Source organism: Tribolium madens, unplaced genomic scaffold, assembly GCF_015345945.1.
Source record: "Tribolium madens isolate multiple individuals breed KSU strain unplaced genomic scaffold, Tmad_KSU_1.1 Scaffold_1;HRSCAF=32;Tcas5.2_LG8, whole genome shotgun sequence".
NCBI classification, from domain to species: Eukaryota; Metazoa; Arthropoda; class Insecta; order Coleoptera; family Tenebrionidae; genus Tribolium; species Tribolium madens.
Window position 1 is genome coordinate 2,945,800 of NW_025400984.1, and position 15,493 is coordinate 2,961,292.

General features: G+C 32.3%; 2 protein-coding genes across 3 annotated transcripts in view; one reads left to right on the forward strand and one right to left on the reverse strand.

Moving 5' to 3' along the window:
• The window catches only part of LOC123016459 (ankyrin repeat and fibronectin type-III domain-containing protein 1), a 70,748-nt gene that overhangs the window by 52,953 nt on the left and 2,302 nt on the right, over window positions 1-15,493 (reverse strand). For both annotated transcript variants that reach the window (XM_044416869.1, XM_044416868.1), the window contains exon 2: window positions 14,538-14,713. In XM_044416869.1, the coding sequence (XP_044272804.1) occupies window positions 14,538-14,653 (116 nt within the window). In that variant the 5' untranslated portion in view covers window positions 14,654-14,713. The remainder of the gene's footprint in view (window positions 1-14,537; window positions 14,714-15,493) is intronic.
• LOC123016465 lies at window positions 1,623-4,614 on the forward strand. Its single transcript, XM_044416878.1, has 2 exons — window positions 1,623-3,131; window positions 3,179-4,614. Exon 2 carries the CDS (start codon window positions 3,193-3,195, stop codon window positions 4,591-4,593), a length of 1,401 nt encoding a protein of 466 aa, XP_044272813.1. The 5' UTR covers window positions 1,623-3,131; window positions 3,179-3,192; the 3' UTR covers window positions 4,594-4,614.

Consider the following 15,493-nt stretch of genomic DNA (forward strand, 5'->3'; position numbering starts at 1 on the left):
ATTAAAAATGTACTTACTTAATTTTTAAAATGATAATGATTATTAAGTATGTATTGTTTTATTAGACTTAGGGCCGGTTTACAAAACATTTAATTATAATTTAATTCTAATTCACGATTAATTTTGTTAGTTAACGTAATTTAAAACAGTTTAATTCGAATTTTGAAATTTAATATTGAATTAAATTGTTCGCTTTCTGTAAACCGGCCCTGAAGGAAATTGACTTCACCTTGCGATTAGATTAAGACAAAATAAATTACTTGAATTAGCAATAATTAATATCAATTGAATTCGAGTAATTACAATCCACAGTCTTTAAATTCGCCTCGTATCAAAAATATATTTTTTCATATCCTGTTCCTCTTCTTGCGTATCTTCTGGTGTGTAAATAACTCTCTGTGTGTTGTACTCATCAGTGACAACAATAACCGGAAGAAAAAGCACGATCGACTCTTTCTTCCGTTTCTTCTTCTTAATCACGACCTTATTCTGTTCATGAAAAATGATCACAACATCCGAGTCAGGTTTCGAGTTTTTGCAACCCATCACTGGAAAGCACCCATCACATTTTTTTCTTGTGATTTTTAGCACTTACCACTCACCACATGTTGAATTTGTAGCGCAAAGGTTATGTCATTGTCGACTTTGCACTTGAACTTTTGATGAAAGTTATCGAAAATTGACTCTTTCTGTTTACTATCACTGAGTTTGGACGAGTTTTAAAATTAGCTTTGGGTGAATTACGACAACTGAACCGCCTACACAGCTTTGTTGAGCTAATTTAAGACTTTTTATTTACAATATGTGGACCAGTGATGTGCCATAAAGCTGTCAATGTCGGAATTTGAATTTTCAACAGGAATGGGAAAATTAAAAAATATTTATCGCCTCGCTTATCGCTCTTTATCGACGAAACGATTATTTGAGTGTACTTCATCGCAAAGCTGGCTGTGAGTTGGAAAATGGAAGAGAAAATTGAGAAAATTCTCCGAATGTGTGAGAAGCAGACGGAACAACTGACAGGGGGTAAATCAGACTTCTCTTATCATAACACGAGAAATTCCCTTCATAACATATGGACCCAAGTGTACGAATCCGGAGATAACAACACTGAAACACTCAAAAAAATCAATGACTGTCTCAAGCAACTGGAGGAGAAGGTGCAACAAAATGAACAGAAAAAACATCAGCACTACTACGCGAAAAAATCTCGCACTAATTAAAAATGTTTAAAGAAATACCAAAACAAACAAAATTTCCATTCGGTTTTAATTAATTTTAAATGTAATTTGTGCTCTCTTGCAACGATTTTTGTTTGTTATTTAAATAAAATTCTCACAAAAAACTAGAGCAATTTTTGTCATGTGACCTGAGTAGATTAGATTATAATTCACTATGACAGCCAAAAATGGGAAAGTTGGCAAGAGTGTGGCTCTTTTTGAAACTGCTGGCCTCATTCTAGCAAAAGTAGAACGAATTATAACAAAAAATAAAATTTCTTATTCAAACGAAAAGATAAATTACTTGAATTGGCTACGAGTCTTATCCTCATGTTTCCTTTACTTTAATGGAAATGCAAGAAGTTAAAAAACTTTCTTTTATTTGTTCTATTACGAAAATTTAAAGGTGATTAATCGATTTAGGTTTTATCGCATTATCTTATCTTTACCTTATGTTAGTGCGAGAAATAGCGCCGAAATAAGTAAGTCGGAGAAAATTTCTTCCTAGTGCAAAAATGGGAGCTTTAACTTCAAAACAAGGAACTCTAATAGTCCAAAAACCAAGACGAAGAAAATCACTATTAAGTTTCAAACGTTCTTCTGTGAAGAAATTGGACTTGGCTTTCTTGGGCGAAGATCGAAAAGAAAAAGCTTTAACTGAAGAAAGTATAAACAATTCATCTGATCCCGTTGATGAAGAAAATGAAGAAGAAATAAAAAAGTTGAGTTATATTGAAGCTAATTTGGAAGAAGTGAAAGTGTCTGTAACCGACGCGAGTCAAGACTTGGACAAATTAAATAAAATAAGTGAAAAAATTGAAGAATTGATTAAAGAATTGCACAAGATAGACATCAAAAATGCCGAAAATGAACAACGAAAAAATGCTTTAGAGAAAGAGTTTTTCCGCACGTTTCAAAGATTAATTAAAAGTAAGAAACTCTTGATCAAGGCTAATAATCCTGACCACTGTTGGAAAGCAATGGACGAGCTAGAGAATTCAATAAATGAACATTATGAAAATTTGAACGAAAAAAATTGTGACGACTTGACCAAACATTTGAAAATTATGATAAAAAAATTGCAGTCGATTGATAATGTTAATGATCAAATTATCGAGAGGAAAGCTTCCATTTCTGATGCGATGGTAAAGCTTGAGAAGAAACAAACTGAAATAAAAATGTCCCAAAAAATGAAAACACTTGAGGGAGAATTCGAAAAAGTTTTAGCCGGCTTAAAAACCAATCTTTGTGACATTTTAGACGTTAGTGATGAAATTTCAAACCGAAAACTTTCACTTAAGAAAAAAATTTACAAGTTATTGATTAAAACTGATTCCTTGCCAGAAATTGAGAAAAATATTGAAAAGTTGAGGTCACAAATTCGTAAATTTGCGGATGTGGAAACGAGTGATGAATATTTTGAGATGATGGAGGCTTTGACTGAAAACGGTCTCGCACTGGAAGAACTTAACTGTGACGATGAAGAGAAGAAATGTGAATTATTAGATGAAATAAATATTTTACAAGGGGATTTGGATAGGACTGTTTCCGAAGTGAACGAATTGAAAAGTATTGAAGAAGCTGTTGAAGAAATCGATAACACTAATTACCAGTATTCGGAAGAGGTGCTCAAGAGACTTAAAAGTGATTTACTTCGATTAGAAGTCAGCCAAAAATTGGCCGTAATGAAGCAAGAATGTTGTAAAAAAATTGAAGAATGTGAAAGTAGAATAAATTTGTGTTTTTAAGTATTTAATTTATCTTTAGAGAAGTTTTATCAATAAAGTAAACTCTGTTTTTATCTTATCGTTTTATTTTGCAACCATATTTAACATTTATACGAACTCTGTGACTGAAATTTTATCAATGCAGTTGCAACATTGGTCTACTGGCCAAAATTTTACAACTCAGGTGAGTGAACTTACTTACAATCACACGTAATAATTATTTATCCTTAGATTTTTAACTTAAAATGGGCCAAAGTAATGCAACCCTTCGCCTCAAATCAATAAAAACCAACGTTTCCGAGATAACCAAAAAAATCCGAAATGACGACCTTTCAACTCAAGAAATAGACCGTTCACACGAAATTCTCTTGGACTACGTCAAAGAACTCAAATACATCCTAAGCAAAAATATGCGAGTTTCAAAAATCCGAAAAGTCGAGAAGGCCATAATTGCCGCCTTGCAAGATTTGGCCACGTTAGAAGGTACTTTAAAGACTATAGAACCCCGACTTAAGGCAAAATCGATGCAAACTCTCGCCGATATTGAAAAAAATATCAAAACAATCGGTGATAATTTGGTTAATCAAAATTTTGAGTTGGATAAAAAAGTGATTAGTAATTACAAAAAACGGATGAGTTTTATCGACGATGTTGACGACGAAATAGGAGTCAGAAAGACCGAATTGTTGGATGTGATGTCGTGTGTTGAAAATGTTCTCAGTGAAAAGGAAATTGAAGAAGAACTGAAGCAAGCGGAAGAAAAACATTACCTGACCAGACATGACTTAAGTGATAAGAATTTCTTGACCCAACTCAAAAACGAAGTTGAAGAAATTACAGAAGTTAGCGAGAAAGTGAAGAAACGGAAAGAGTATCTCTTGTACAACATTGACAACAGTATATTAGCCCTACAAAATAAAGACAAACAAGACTCAAGTGCCACCAACTCACAACTAGTAACAGACGTTGTTGAAAGTTACAACAACTTCGAAGATTTGTTCTCACCTAATTGCAATTTGGACGAACTTGAGAGTGTTTTTGACCAACTCTCGGCAATGAGAATGAGACTTGACCAAAGACTTAAAGTGTTAGAAAACCAAATCAAAATCGAGAAGGATGTCGATAAAATTCCGGTGAAAGAAAGTGAGGTCCATGGTCCAACAGTCATTGAAAAATTAAACAAAATAAAAGAAACAATTGAAAACATTCAGACTCAAATATCGCGTTTGTCCTATAGCGAAAACAGCCACATTTACAAAAATTTCCACAAAGTTTTGAAAAAATACAAGACTGAAGTAAACGAACTATCGAATGATGAGAATTTAATATTGTCAACTAGTGTTTCAAAATTAATTGACGATGTTTTAGTAATTTTGGATAAAAATGTGTCAACAAGAAATAGCACAAGTGGTGATGTTTTTGTCGATATAATGTCCATTGGTGCTAGTGTTGACAAACTACGGGCCCAAATTCAAATAAGCAGCAACACGAGAGAAGACCACGATTTAATCAGAAACGATCTTTTGGGACATTTGCAATATTTAAAAAAATTGGAAATACCACCTGCAAGAACTAATGTTTGCCAATTTAGAGATTATCTTATCATTCAAATTGATAGCTATTTGTCATATTTAGCCAAAAAATAAATAAATTGTGGCACAGTTTAATTTGTTTTATTTAAATTCTTGTTCCTTAACTTTCTGAAACTTGAGCTTGAGAAGTTCTCGGTATCAAAGCAATTACGCTAAGCTCGAAATCTCTTAAATGGAAGAGTAATTAGAAATGTGTATAATTTTATTAACTCATTATTGGGAAATCGATCCAATTTTTGATTAGATTTGGGCGAAAACTGAAAGCAATTTCTTTGTGTTTGGTAAAATTGGAGGCATGTTTTGCCTCATATTTCTGTGTTAACAAAGTTATTCAACATTAAATGTTAGTTTCGGTAGTCCAACCATCTCCATGATCGTTCCGGGATTCCGGACGTGACCCAATTAAACTAGTATCAGATCTAGTAATTTGTATTTCCCTCATCCAAATGAAGTCTTTTGTCCGCATTATCACCACCATGATTCAGAAAGCAAACAAACGTCAAATTCATAGACTAATTAACCCCCGACTATATTATTACCAATTACGTTCTTCTCTTGCCACAATTTGAACACATTGTCACCATATAATCCCAGACATCAAGCTTAAAGTAAACAGCTTTTACGACAAGCAAACCGGTCAATATCCCGGAAAAACTACACGAGGATAAGTGACCTTTAAAAGCGCATTACTTCACATAAACCCGCTACGAGTTTTAAAAGAATTTTACTAAAAAACCCAATTATAAACGGGAAAAATTTATGCGTTGGCAAATTTCAGCCTTGTAATCAATCATGGGGTAATTAACTCTGAAGAATGATATAAAAATTTGTCTCGGAGGGTGGAGATAATTACCTGTCAAGGTACATCTGCTCCTGATCGAAATGTTGCAATGTTTTAGTTTGAAAATTCGTTTTGATAAAATATGATTCAACTCGTGCGATGGCGAAGCTTGATAAAAAACAAACGTAAATAAAGATGTCTCAAAAAATAAAAAACACTTGAGAAAAAATTTGAAAAAATCACTATCAAGTTTCAAACGTTCTTCTGCGAAAAAAGTAGACTTAGCTTTTTTGGGTGAAGATAGAAAAGAATTTTTAACTGAAGAAAATACAAACAATTCATCTGACAAAGAAGAAATGAAAAAGTTAAGTTATTCAAACTTATTTGGAAAAAGCAAGAATGTCTATAACCAATGGCACAGCGAGGGTTTTGTTCCACCCAGAACAAAATCAGATAACATTATTTTGTAGTAGTAATAAAACTAAAATTATATTTTAAAAACAACCAAAAAACAATCAAATTTTGTATACAATAATTATTATCTTCAATGTTGTCATAATTTCAGAAGATTCACAAATTTTAATTTTTATATTTTGTAAATTGCAAAACAGTACATCAAACGTTATAATGTTTTTATACGTATGTTCATGTTGTGTAACATGTTTCGAGAAATCGATTGGCGTCGAGAAAACTGCAAAATTCTTGATCATTTAAAAGTTATAGTTGGATTAATACTTTGGATATTTTTTGGATAACTATTTAACGTATTTTTTTTAATATGATAAAAAATTAAATTTGCTTTTCAACAGTATCAAAGAAAAAGGACTAGCGTCAATAATTTCGAAGTTATTAACATAAAAATCTCAACAAAAATCAAAAAATTATAAACTTTAAAATTGAACCATTTGCACTCTTAAGGGTTTGAGAGACTTTTAAAAGTACAATAACGTTGTAAAAACACTACAAAAAATTTTTGAAAAATTTTGTATGCTTGTATGAAGAACAAAATAAGAACACATAGCATAATAAGAAAGAGAAATAGCATAAGAACAAATAAGTGAACAAAGCATAAGTAAGGAAAAGCGTTTTCAATTACACAAAATTCTCTTTGTGAAACTTTTTAAAAACATTTTATGCTACATTTTTACCATCACTGACTGTGCATCCTGGGAGAAATTATTGTAGATCAACGTATTTCATTGAAAATAATGCAATTTGAGCTATTTTCAAGTAATTAGAGTACCACATACATCAAATGTCATCAAAAATTTTAACTGTTAAATAAAATAATAAATTCAATTAAAATATGGCTCAATAGAAAAAATAGTATTAAAAACACGTGTTACTCACTTCTCATTGTAATACTCGTGCATTGTAACATTCGTATTACAACGAGAGTGTTTGCAACACTTGTTTTTTAATATACTATTTTTTATCTTAAGCGCGACATTTTTCATTTTTCTAATAAAATCAAAATTTTTACTAAGTGAATAGTTTTTTGAAAAATCAAGTTTTATAATTATCTCAAAAATTGTTCGTCGCAGAACAATGAGCTTTTTTTATAAGACAAGAAATTTAATTTGCATTTTAATAAAATTAAACACAAAAAACACTTCAGGAAGAATTTGTGATAGTTTAGACGTTATAGTGATGAAATTTCTAATCGAAATCAAAAAAATTTCAAATCAAAACTGATTTGTTGTCAGAAATTGAACAAAATATTGAAAAGTCGGGTCAAAAATTCGTAAATTTGTTGATGTGAAAGCGAGTGATAAATATTTTGAGTTGATGGAGGCTTGAATGAAAATAATCTAGCTCTAAATGTGTCGATGAAGAGAATAGATGTGAATTATCGAAAGAAAGAAATATTTTGCAAGGGGATTTGGATTGAAGTGAACGAATTGAAAAGTATTGAAGAAATTAGCAATGAAACTAATTATTACCAGTAAATGGAAGAAGTGGTCAATGTGATTTACTTCAATTAGAATTCAGCCAAAAATTGGTCGTAATGAAGAAACAATGTTTTAAAAAAATTGAACAACGTGAAAGTAAGATCATTGTGAATGAGAATAAATAAAATTGTTTAGTTGAAGTAAATCCGTTAAAAATTTCGAGAAAATTGCGTTGGAGTGAAGTCTTGTTTTATATCGGAATCAATCTTAGTCCAAGAAACAACAATAAGGCCCAAAAGAGGTCAAGAGTTGTTTTTCTTTACAGTTGACAATGACATATACCTGCCCGACATTGCCATAGAAGAGCCCTTTCTCTCGGGAAATCATGACTAATGGAAAGTGCAAACGTCCGTTTCTTATTTATAATCGTTTCCCGCACTGATTTCAACTCCGGAAAACTTTCGAAGCTCATTTCGATCGCCTTTTATCCACTTCAATCTGAATAAAAATAAAACACCGCAGTTTTCATAGACGCAGCCCAGCGGCGGCTTTCCCACCTCCCACATTTGTAACAACAAACTTAACAAAATAAATTAAATTAATGTTTTTGTATTGTTTTTTAAATAGTAAATAAAATAAGTGTGTTATTCTTCACCCTCTCAACCATTGACAGGCTGTCAATTACCATTTGGCCGTGATTGGTCGGAAAACATTTATTTGTGTAGATTTCCACATTCGGGCAAGATTAAGGTCAGGTAATTGGAGTTTTTTGTTTTTGATTAACTCCTCAGATGTTGTAAATTGCACTTTACCTTCGGTTGACGTTTTACCCAATTATCTCGACTTCGTAACTAATGTAAACTGTGCGGCTTGCAGGACGTGACCTTTTGGTGAGAAAATGTGAGAGCCAAGAAATGGCATTAGGGAGGTGGTGAGCGCTTATTAAAGTCGCTTATGTGGGAAATTTTGAGAAATGGTGTGTTTAAAGGAGAGTTATTTGAGGGAAAATAGAAGGCTTGATGAAAGTGGATGGATGTTTTTTCATTTAGGCGGTGTAACGTGGTGGTGAAAGCCTTTTGTTTTATTACAAGAGACGAAAGTTGCTTAATAAGAAAACAAGGGGCTTGGATTGACAATGCCGATTTAATTCAACGAAAGAAGGGGAAAATGGACCAGAAAACGACTTCTTTGTGTTAAAAGTATGACGAAAACACTCGCTAATACTATTCATATGATTCTTTACAATTTTCTGTTTCAATTTAATAAATAAAGCAAAAATGGTAAAAAAATATAATCAATTGAGTAGTAAACATCAACACATCTAATTAACCTTAAGTAACTTTGTTCTCATAAAAGTTAATGTATTTTTGGTAATATTTATGTCTGAATAATGCAATAGTTACAATAATTCGAATTTATGTTTTTCTCATTTTTAGATTTATAGGCTTTAGGGCTTTAATATTTTTTTCTACATAAAGGTAAAAAATGAAAAAAATTAAGAATTTTGAATTTAAAAAAATAGTACATTTTTAAGAGAAATTAATGTAGACTTGTTTAAAAAACAACGAATTAAATCTTTTAAAAACATTAGCGTTTTTTACTGTTTCACACACCTTTCTTAATTAACTCTTGAAAAACGTAAATTACGTTTCGGTGTCTCTGGGGCGCAAAAAGGCAAATAATTAAACACTAAAGACTTAACAACTCACGATTGTAAATTACAAATGATCCTTTGGGAGGTTTTATTTATTCCATTACAAAAGGTCCAGTTAGCATAGCTTTGTAGTTCTTGTTATTTTCTTCTCCCCTTTCATTCTCTTGCATCCACATTAGCGAAACTGTAGTTCCTTTGTGTTTGTTTCATCGATGTACTTTGTAAATCGAGAAATATGTTACAAGAGTTGAGGTTTAATTAAACTGTGACCTTGACTGTTTTTCACGTAATCCTTGTTTGCTGAACGAAGTACAAGTCTTAGATAAATCCCTCGTCTGAAAATTCCATTAAACCTTTCAGTGGATGCAAATATCCCCGATTCTCCTCCCAACACGTGAAGCAATTAATATAAATTTAAACTTAACGTAGTGAATAATTTCGGCTTAAGCAACACACGTTCCTCGCTCAAAATGACGTCGGTTACACGGAAGAGCAGCTTTATTAAATTTCAACCACACAAAATGTAATTATCAAAGCGAATGCCAACTCCTTGAAGAAGCAGAATAATCAGAAAACGTGTCCCCCACGTGGAGCAACCGATTTTGCAAGTAAATACGAATTGTGGGTTGCCTATTGCCGGGTCAATAGCAGGACGCATCCTGCTGTGCAGGATTACACTGCAGCATGTGCTGTTTATTACGAGCGGTTGCTTTCTGCATATTCGATCCCGAAACGTGATGATTTATTTAAGGGAAGTTTACAAAGTTGGAGGGCTTATTTATTATTTCTCCACTAAATTTTAAATAACTCCAAGATAACGTGAGGACTTTATTGCAAAATTTACAATGGGCTCTGTAAGCCCTTCGCTGAATTATCTCAACCCAAAACTTGTCAAACTCCGACTACGATATATTCATGTGGTTTCGGTAAAGTCTGCGAACTTGAACAAGTTTCTAACGTATGGTAATGGTAATAATAAAATTTTCTGTCGGGGAATAATTTTCGACTGGATGAACGTAAAGCGTAAAAGTGTAGTAAAATATTTGGATAAATTCAGTCGTAAACACAGGTGTGGGTTTTATTGATGAATTTTAACTAAAGTACGTAATTTCGGTGAGCAATTTGCGATAAGTGAGTGGCAGACCCATTTTGGAGCACGAGGGAACTTTTTTTCGAGAGAACGGTACTCAACTACGCAAGAATTTTTAGTTTACAAACAATATCATGCCCCAGTTTTGAAGAAAAACTACTTCATATATGCCAAATTAAGCTCCTCTAATCTGTGCAGTCGGATTATGGAACATGTATACTGGAAGAAAGCTCTCAGAACTTCATGAATATTAAAAACACGGTCCTTATATAATATTCTGAGTTTCAGAAACGGATTATTCAAAAACAATCAACAATTCTATTTATTATTGAAAAAAAAAATAAATATGGATGCGAGACAAATTTTTTCGAAGGACGCTTCTGTCCTATCGCAATTCTTGAAGTCTCTCGGGGAGAAAAAGGAGCAGTTAAGGAATACCCGGATTTACTTTACGGTTTGGAGAAGAGTAGACGTGAGAAGCTGAAACGCGTTGGGATTTGGATGCGACTTTTAAATATTTGAAGAATTGTGATTTAATTAAAATTTTTCTTTGTTTCTGGTGATATAAAAATTTCTGTCGCGTCGCACTCAGTTTTTTCCCTAGTTTTGCTGAATTCTATAAGACGAGAGCAAACGATATTTGTGTTAGTTTAATGAAATTTGCTCGCCGAGTTTGTTGGAAGACATTTTGTGAAAGACAAGTGGCAAGTGACTCGTTATTTTCGTAATTGTTCAGGCGAGTGTACAAAAAGCCACCCTTATAAATATTAATACACCCTTCCGTAATCAACCGGAATTGCACTGAATTACGCGAAATAGTTGTCGGGGTTTAATTAAAATTCGTAAAGTTTGGATTTCGTGCCTAATTCTAAATCGATAGTTAATCATACAAACATCCAAATCGATGATGAGACCCTCTCATGTTCTCCCTCAACGTAATCGAATGATGTTCCTCAAAATAGCTCCTCATTACAAAATGGTGACTTTATTGATCTATAAAATTTGATGGAGCAAGATTGACTTCAATTATGTTTTTTCGACTGCTGCTAGCTTAAAAAACGATGTTTTATATTTATTATTGTCATGGCGATTGTTAAATTCAAGAAAATGAACACAGACGGTTTTACAGACAATTTTATTACGTCATAAAGCACTGTTTTTAATCTCGCAGTTGAGTGGAATACGAAAATCAGTAAAAAATTAAAAGGGAAAAGAGTTGGCTTATCTAACATCATACAATATTTTAGCTGAAAATAAAAAATCCAAGCTTTGGCTCAAAAAAGAGAGCTTTTGGTTATCAGTCTAGGATTCATCAACAAACAAAACAGTGAAAAATTCAAATACAACTCAGAATTGTTGAGAAAGTTGCAAAATCATTAAGATGAATAAGACTAACATTGAAATTTTGTCCCGAAAAATTCAAAAGTTGATTTTACTGTGTAACATTTTGACTTTTTTCTAACTATTAATTTTAAACCGAAAACAATAAAAATCATATAATGGTAGCAAAAATTTTTGTCATCTTTTACACAATAAGAGAACATTTCTGTTAATTTTTTTTCTTGTTTATAAAAATTTTGAAATTATAGAGGTTTAAATTTTTCACTTTGACTCTATTATTCCTGTTGAATAATAATAATTTTCCAAGGTTTTTTACTGAGGCTATTAGAAGAGAAAACAAAGAAGCTGCATTCTAAGCTGTAACTCTGTTTAATGTTATTTGTGGCTTTTATGGGCAAAATTTTTGTACTTTTACTAAATAATAAAAAGAACTTATACAAAATCCTCAGTATCATTAAATAGACATAAAAAAAATGTTCATTGTCAAAAAATAAATGTCAAAAGTTTTTGACAGATAGAATTTTTTAAACATTTTTTCCATGCTCCTGGTATCTTATCTTACTTGAAATTTTTCTCTGAAGCGCGAGCTCTGACACATCCTGTACACATTAATCAAATTTAATTAAAAACCTTTGAATTTTTCTAAAGTGGAAGCTTGCAGTTGGGAAATGTTTAATTGTTAATTGTTTAAGTCCCATATGCTAAAAAGATGAACCATTTTTCACTTTATAACTAATATAATTGATAGACTGCAATTCATTTATTAACATTTTCAAGTTTTTGATCAATTTTTTTATAACAATAATTCATTATGTTTTCCCTCTCGTCTATTTATTTTAGCAAAAAAAAAATAAAGGAAAATCTTTGATTTTATAATATAAGGACGTTATTTTAACTGAAAATAAAAAAAAAACAATGTTAGCCTTACAAAAAAGGCGCAATATGTCTAAGACACTTTGTATACTTGAAAATAATAGATGTTTTTTGATCAAAAATTTTTCAAATGTCAATAGCAGACTTTACAAAATCGTTACAAGAGCAAAAATTCCTGTTTAGAATAATTTTGTTAATTATTTACTCCACAAGCCTCAATTTATTTTTAATTACCCTCCGCACTTTACGTCAATCAATTAAACACGAAGTGCTAAATTTAATATTGGCAATATTTTTTTAATGTAATTCAGGTTGTTAAAAATTCAGTCGGGGCTAAATTTTTTATTGTTTAATTTACCCCAAATTATATTACAAGAAAAATTGTCAAGGGATTCAACGTCAAGGCCATTGTATTCAGCCAACAATGGCCCTAAAGCGCATAATACAGACGCATTCTCCAGCTTAAATCATTTCTAATTGTTCACAGACAAGGCATCTTCACCGTAATTTACAACTTTTCTAGGTTTTGCCCCAAATTCTGTATTCACTGAATGCAAATCAAACGTGTTAAATCACCCTCACACAGTCTAAACCGTTGCAATCCCAGACACGAAATATTTAATTTGGAGAAGGAATAAGTGTGCTATGGAACATATCGGCCAATCACAAGCTTACTACGCATTCACAGCACGCCTGATTAGGCCTAATTGGTGAACGCAGCGGCGTGTAACAACGATAACAGAGAGAATAAGAATTCAAAAACAGTTATCTAATAGAGAAAAGTGGCCCTTCTTGAACCAACATACAGAGTGGTTATAAATGATTTTCATCTAGCCAGCTTTGGAATTTTTTTGCATGTAACTTTATTTGTGCCGCTCTACTTTTTTGAAAGCTCTGTATAAATTACTACATCCTATACAGGATGCGCCAGAACTCGCGCCCTAGAGAAAATTTTCAAGTAAGGTAAGATACCAGGAACATGGAAAAAATGTTAAAAAAATTTATCTGTCAAAAATTTTTGTCTATTTAATGATACTGATGATCTTGTATATGTTTTTTCCTACGACCATATACGAAACTAGATCATAACGCACAATTACATATGCGCGAAAATTAGCAATATCGTACGAGATCAAAAACCTGTGCGATTTGTTTTCGCACTGTGTTCGTAAGAAAAAAATTATTTATGGTCGTATGAAAAATAGTGTACAAAACTTGCAGGAAAGTGTCTAACGCGTCGGCTAACGCCTCGTGCGCAACTTTCCCGCTTGTGCGTTATTTATCACTTTCCGTGCTCGTTATGTAATATACTATTTTACAATTGTTTAGGTAAAGATTTTATTTTGCAAATAAAAGCCACAAATAATATTGAACAGAGTTACAATTTAGGATACAGCTTCCTTGTTTCTTCTGTTAATAGCCTATAGCTAAAAAAACTAGGAAAATCATTTTTTCAACATAAATAAATACGCGCTATTAGACGTGACGTCACAGACGCGACTGTACCGAAGCTAAACATACAGTGTTGCCAGTTGTGATATTATAGTACCAAATTGATACTAGTTTTTTTTTTACTAGATGTCTATATTGACTTGTAAACAAATAGTAATTTATATTCTCAGCCAAATACACATTGTGTGAATGTTGATACTTTTTATTTTGTTTTGGTACGACCTAGCCACTCTGTCGTTTGCAACATTCTGGCAACTCTGTAAATATACTTTAAAGTTCACATTACACAAAAAGTGAGGTTAGAACAGATTAACTTACAGAATTGTTGACTACAATTGTTAAAACCATTACGAAACGACACAGATTTTTCATAGCAACTATTTCCTTGGAAACAATAAACTTTTTTTACGTCCATACGAAAAGCATTGGTAACAAAGTATGTTTATTAGTGTAGCTTCAAAGGTACAGTCACGTACCTCACTGACGTCACACTAGAATAATAGCGCGTATAGTCAAAATGCAAAATTTAAACCCTCATAACTTCGAAATTTTTATAGATGACATTTTTTTAAATATTTTTTCCATGTTCTTGGTATCTTAACTTATTTTTTTTTTCTCTGGGCCGCGAGTTCTGGCGCACCCTGTATAAGACTGTAGACTATATGAAAAATAAAGTGTGCTAATTTTAGCAACCCTCCCTTACATTAACCCAAGTGGCAATTTAATTTCGCATTTAATCAGATTAGAATTGTCAAAATTGGCGTAACAGATGGAAGACATGCAATTGCGCATTGAAATTGAATGGCCGATGCCATGCAATATTAAATACGGAAGGAAATCCGGAAAATGACATAGAACCGACTATTTGTAATAAATCAACAAACCAAATTTTACTGTCCAGTGTAATCCACTTACCTCCTCTCGCGTTCCTTTTTCTGCAATTTCTTCTTCTTAAACGCCTTTTTGACACGCAGCAAGAGAAAAGCGGCTCGGTCGATCGTCAACGCTGAATATTGCTTCTTTTCCTCCATCCTGATTGGATAACTTCACAGTTTTAAATGGATTTGCACCGTAATCCGATTAATATTCATCTGAAAAAGTTAAGCGTTTATTAATTCACAAATAAATCGGGAAATTTCATTTCAAGCGGCTTTTGTTATTTCGATACAAAAGAGTTGGAACTTTTACTTGGAACTATGTGTACATTGCGGAAATAATTGCTTCTAATGAAGAAATATTTTACAGTGGAGATAAATTACCAAAAGCGGAGAAAATAAACGATTTATCTCAGTCTAATCAAATAGTTTGCTCTTGTAATTTAACAATAAATAATGGTTAAAGTGGACGGTTCTGCTCTGTTTTTGCCTCGTAAGGGCACAACAAATCTGCAGGGATCCTTTTTAGTCAGCAGATCGTTGACAAGCTAGAGTAATCGAATATATTTTTATAAATCAATTTTGGTGATATGCTTGGCCTTTGACCATGTCTTTTGCTCTTGACCTCAAAAACTTTAATCAAAAACTTTGAATTTATTAAATGATCCGTTATCAAAATTGTGTACCAACTCGTTGAAAATTATGTTAATTTCTCCTAATTCCTGAAATAATGACGTGGTTAAGCTTGTTTAAATCGAGTTTAGCTGCAAAGCCACATTGTAAACATAAACCGTAATATTGTTGTTTGCCACAATAACTACCCCACAAATCCATCTCAAATTTCCCAATTTCTCAAGAAAGGCATTTTTCGTGTAGCCAAAGCCATAATTCTGTTATTATCACATAAAATTAAATAAGCTTGAACCCAACAACCGATCGATGATTTATTCAAATTTATCGACGTGTATGCAGATTGAGGCCGATATTAATTATTTT

Coding starts and splice junctions, on each gene's coding strand:
- LOC123016465 (XM_044416878.1), top strand. CDS start 3,193: ATGGGCCAAAGTAATGCAACCCTTCGCCTCAAATCAATAAAAACCAAC.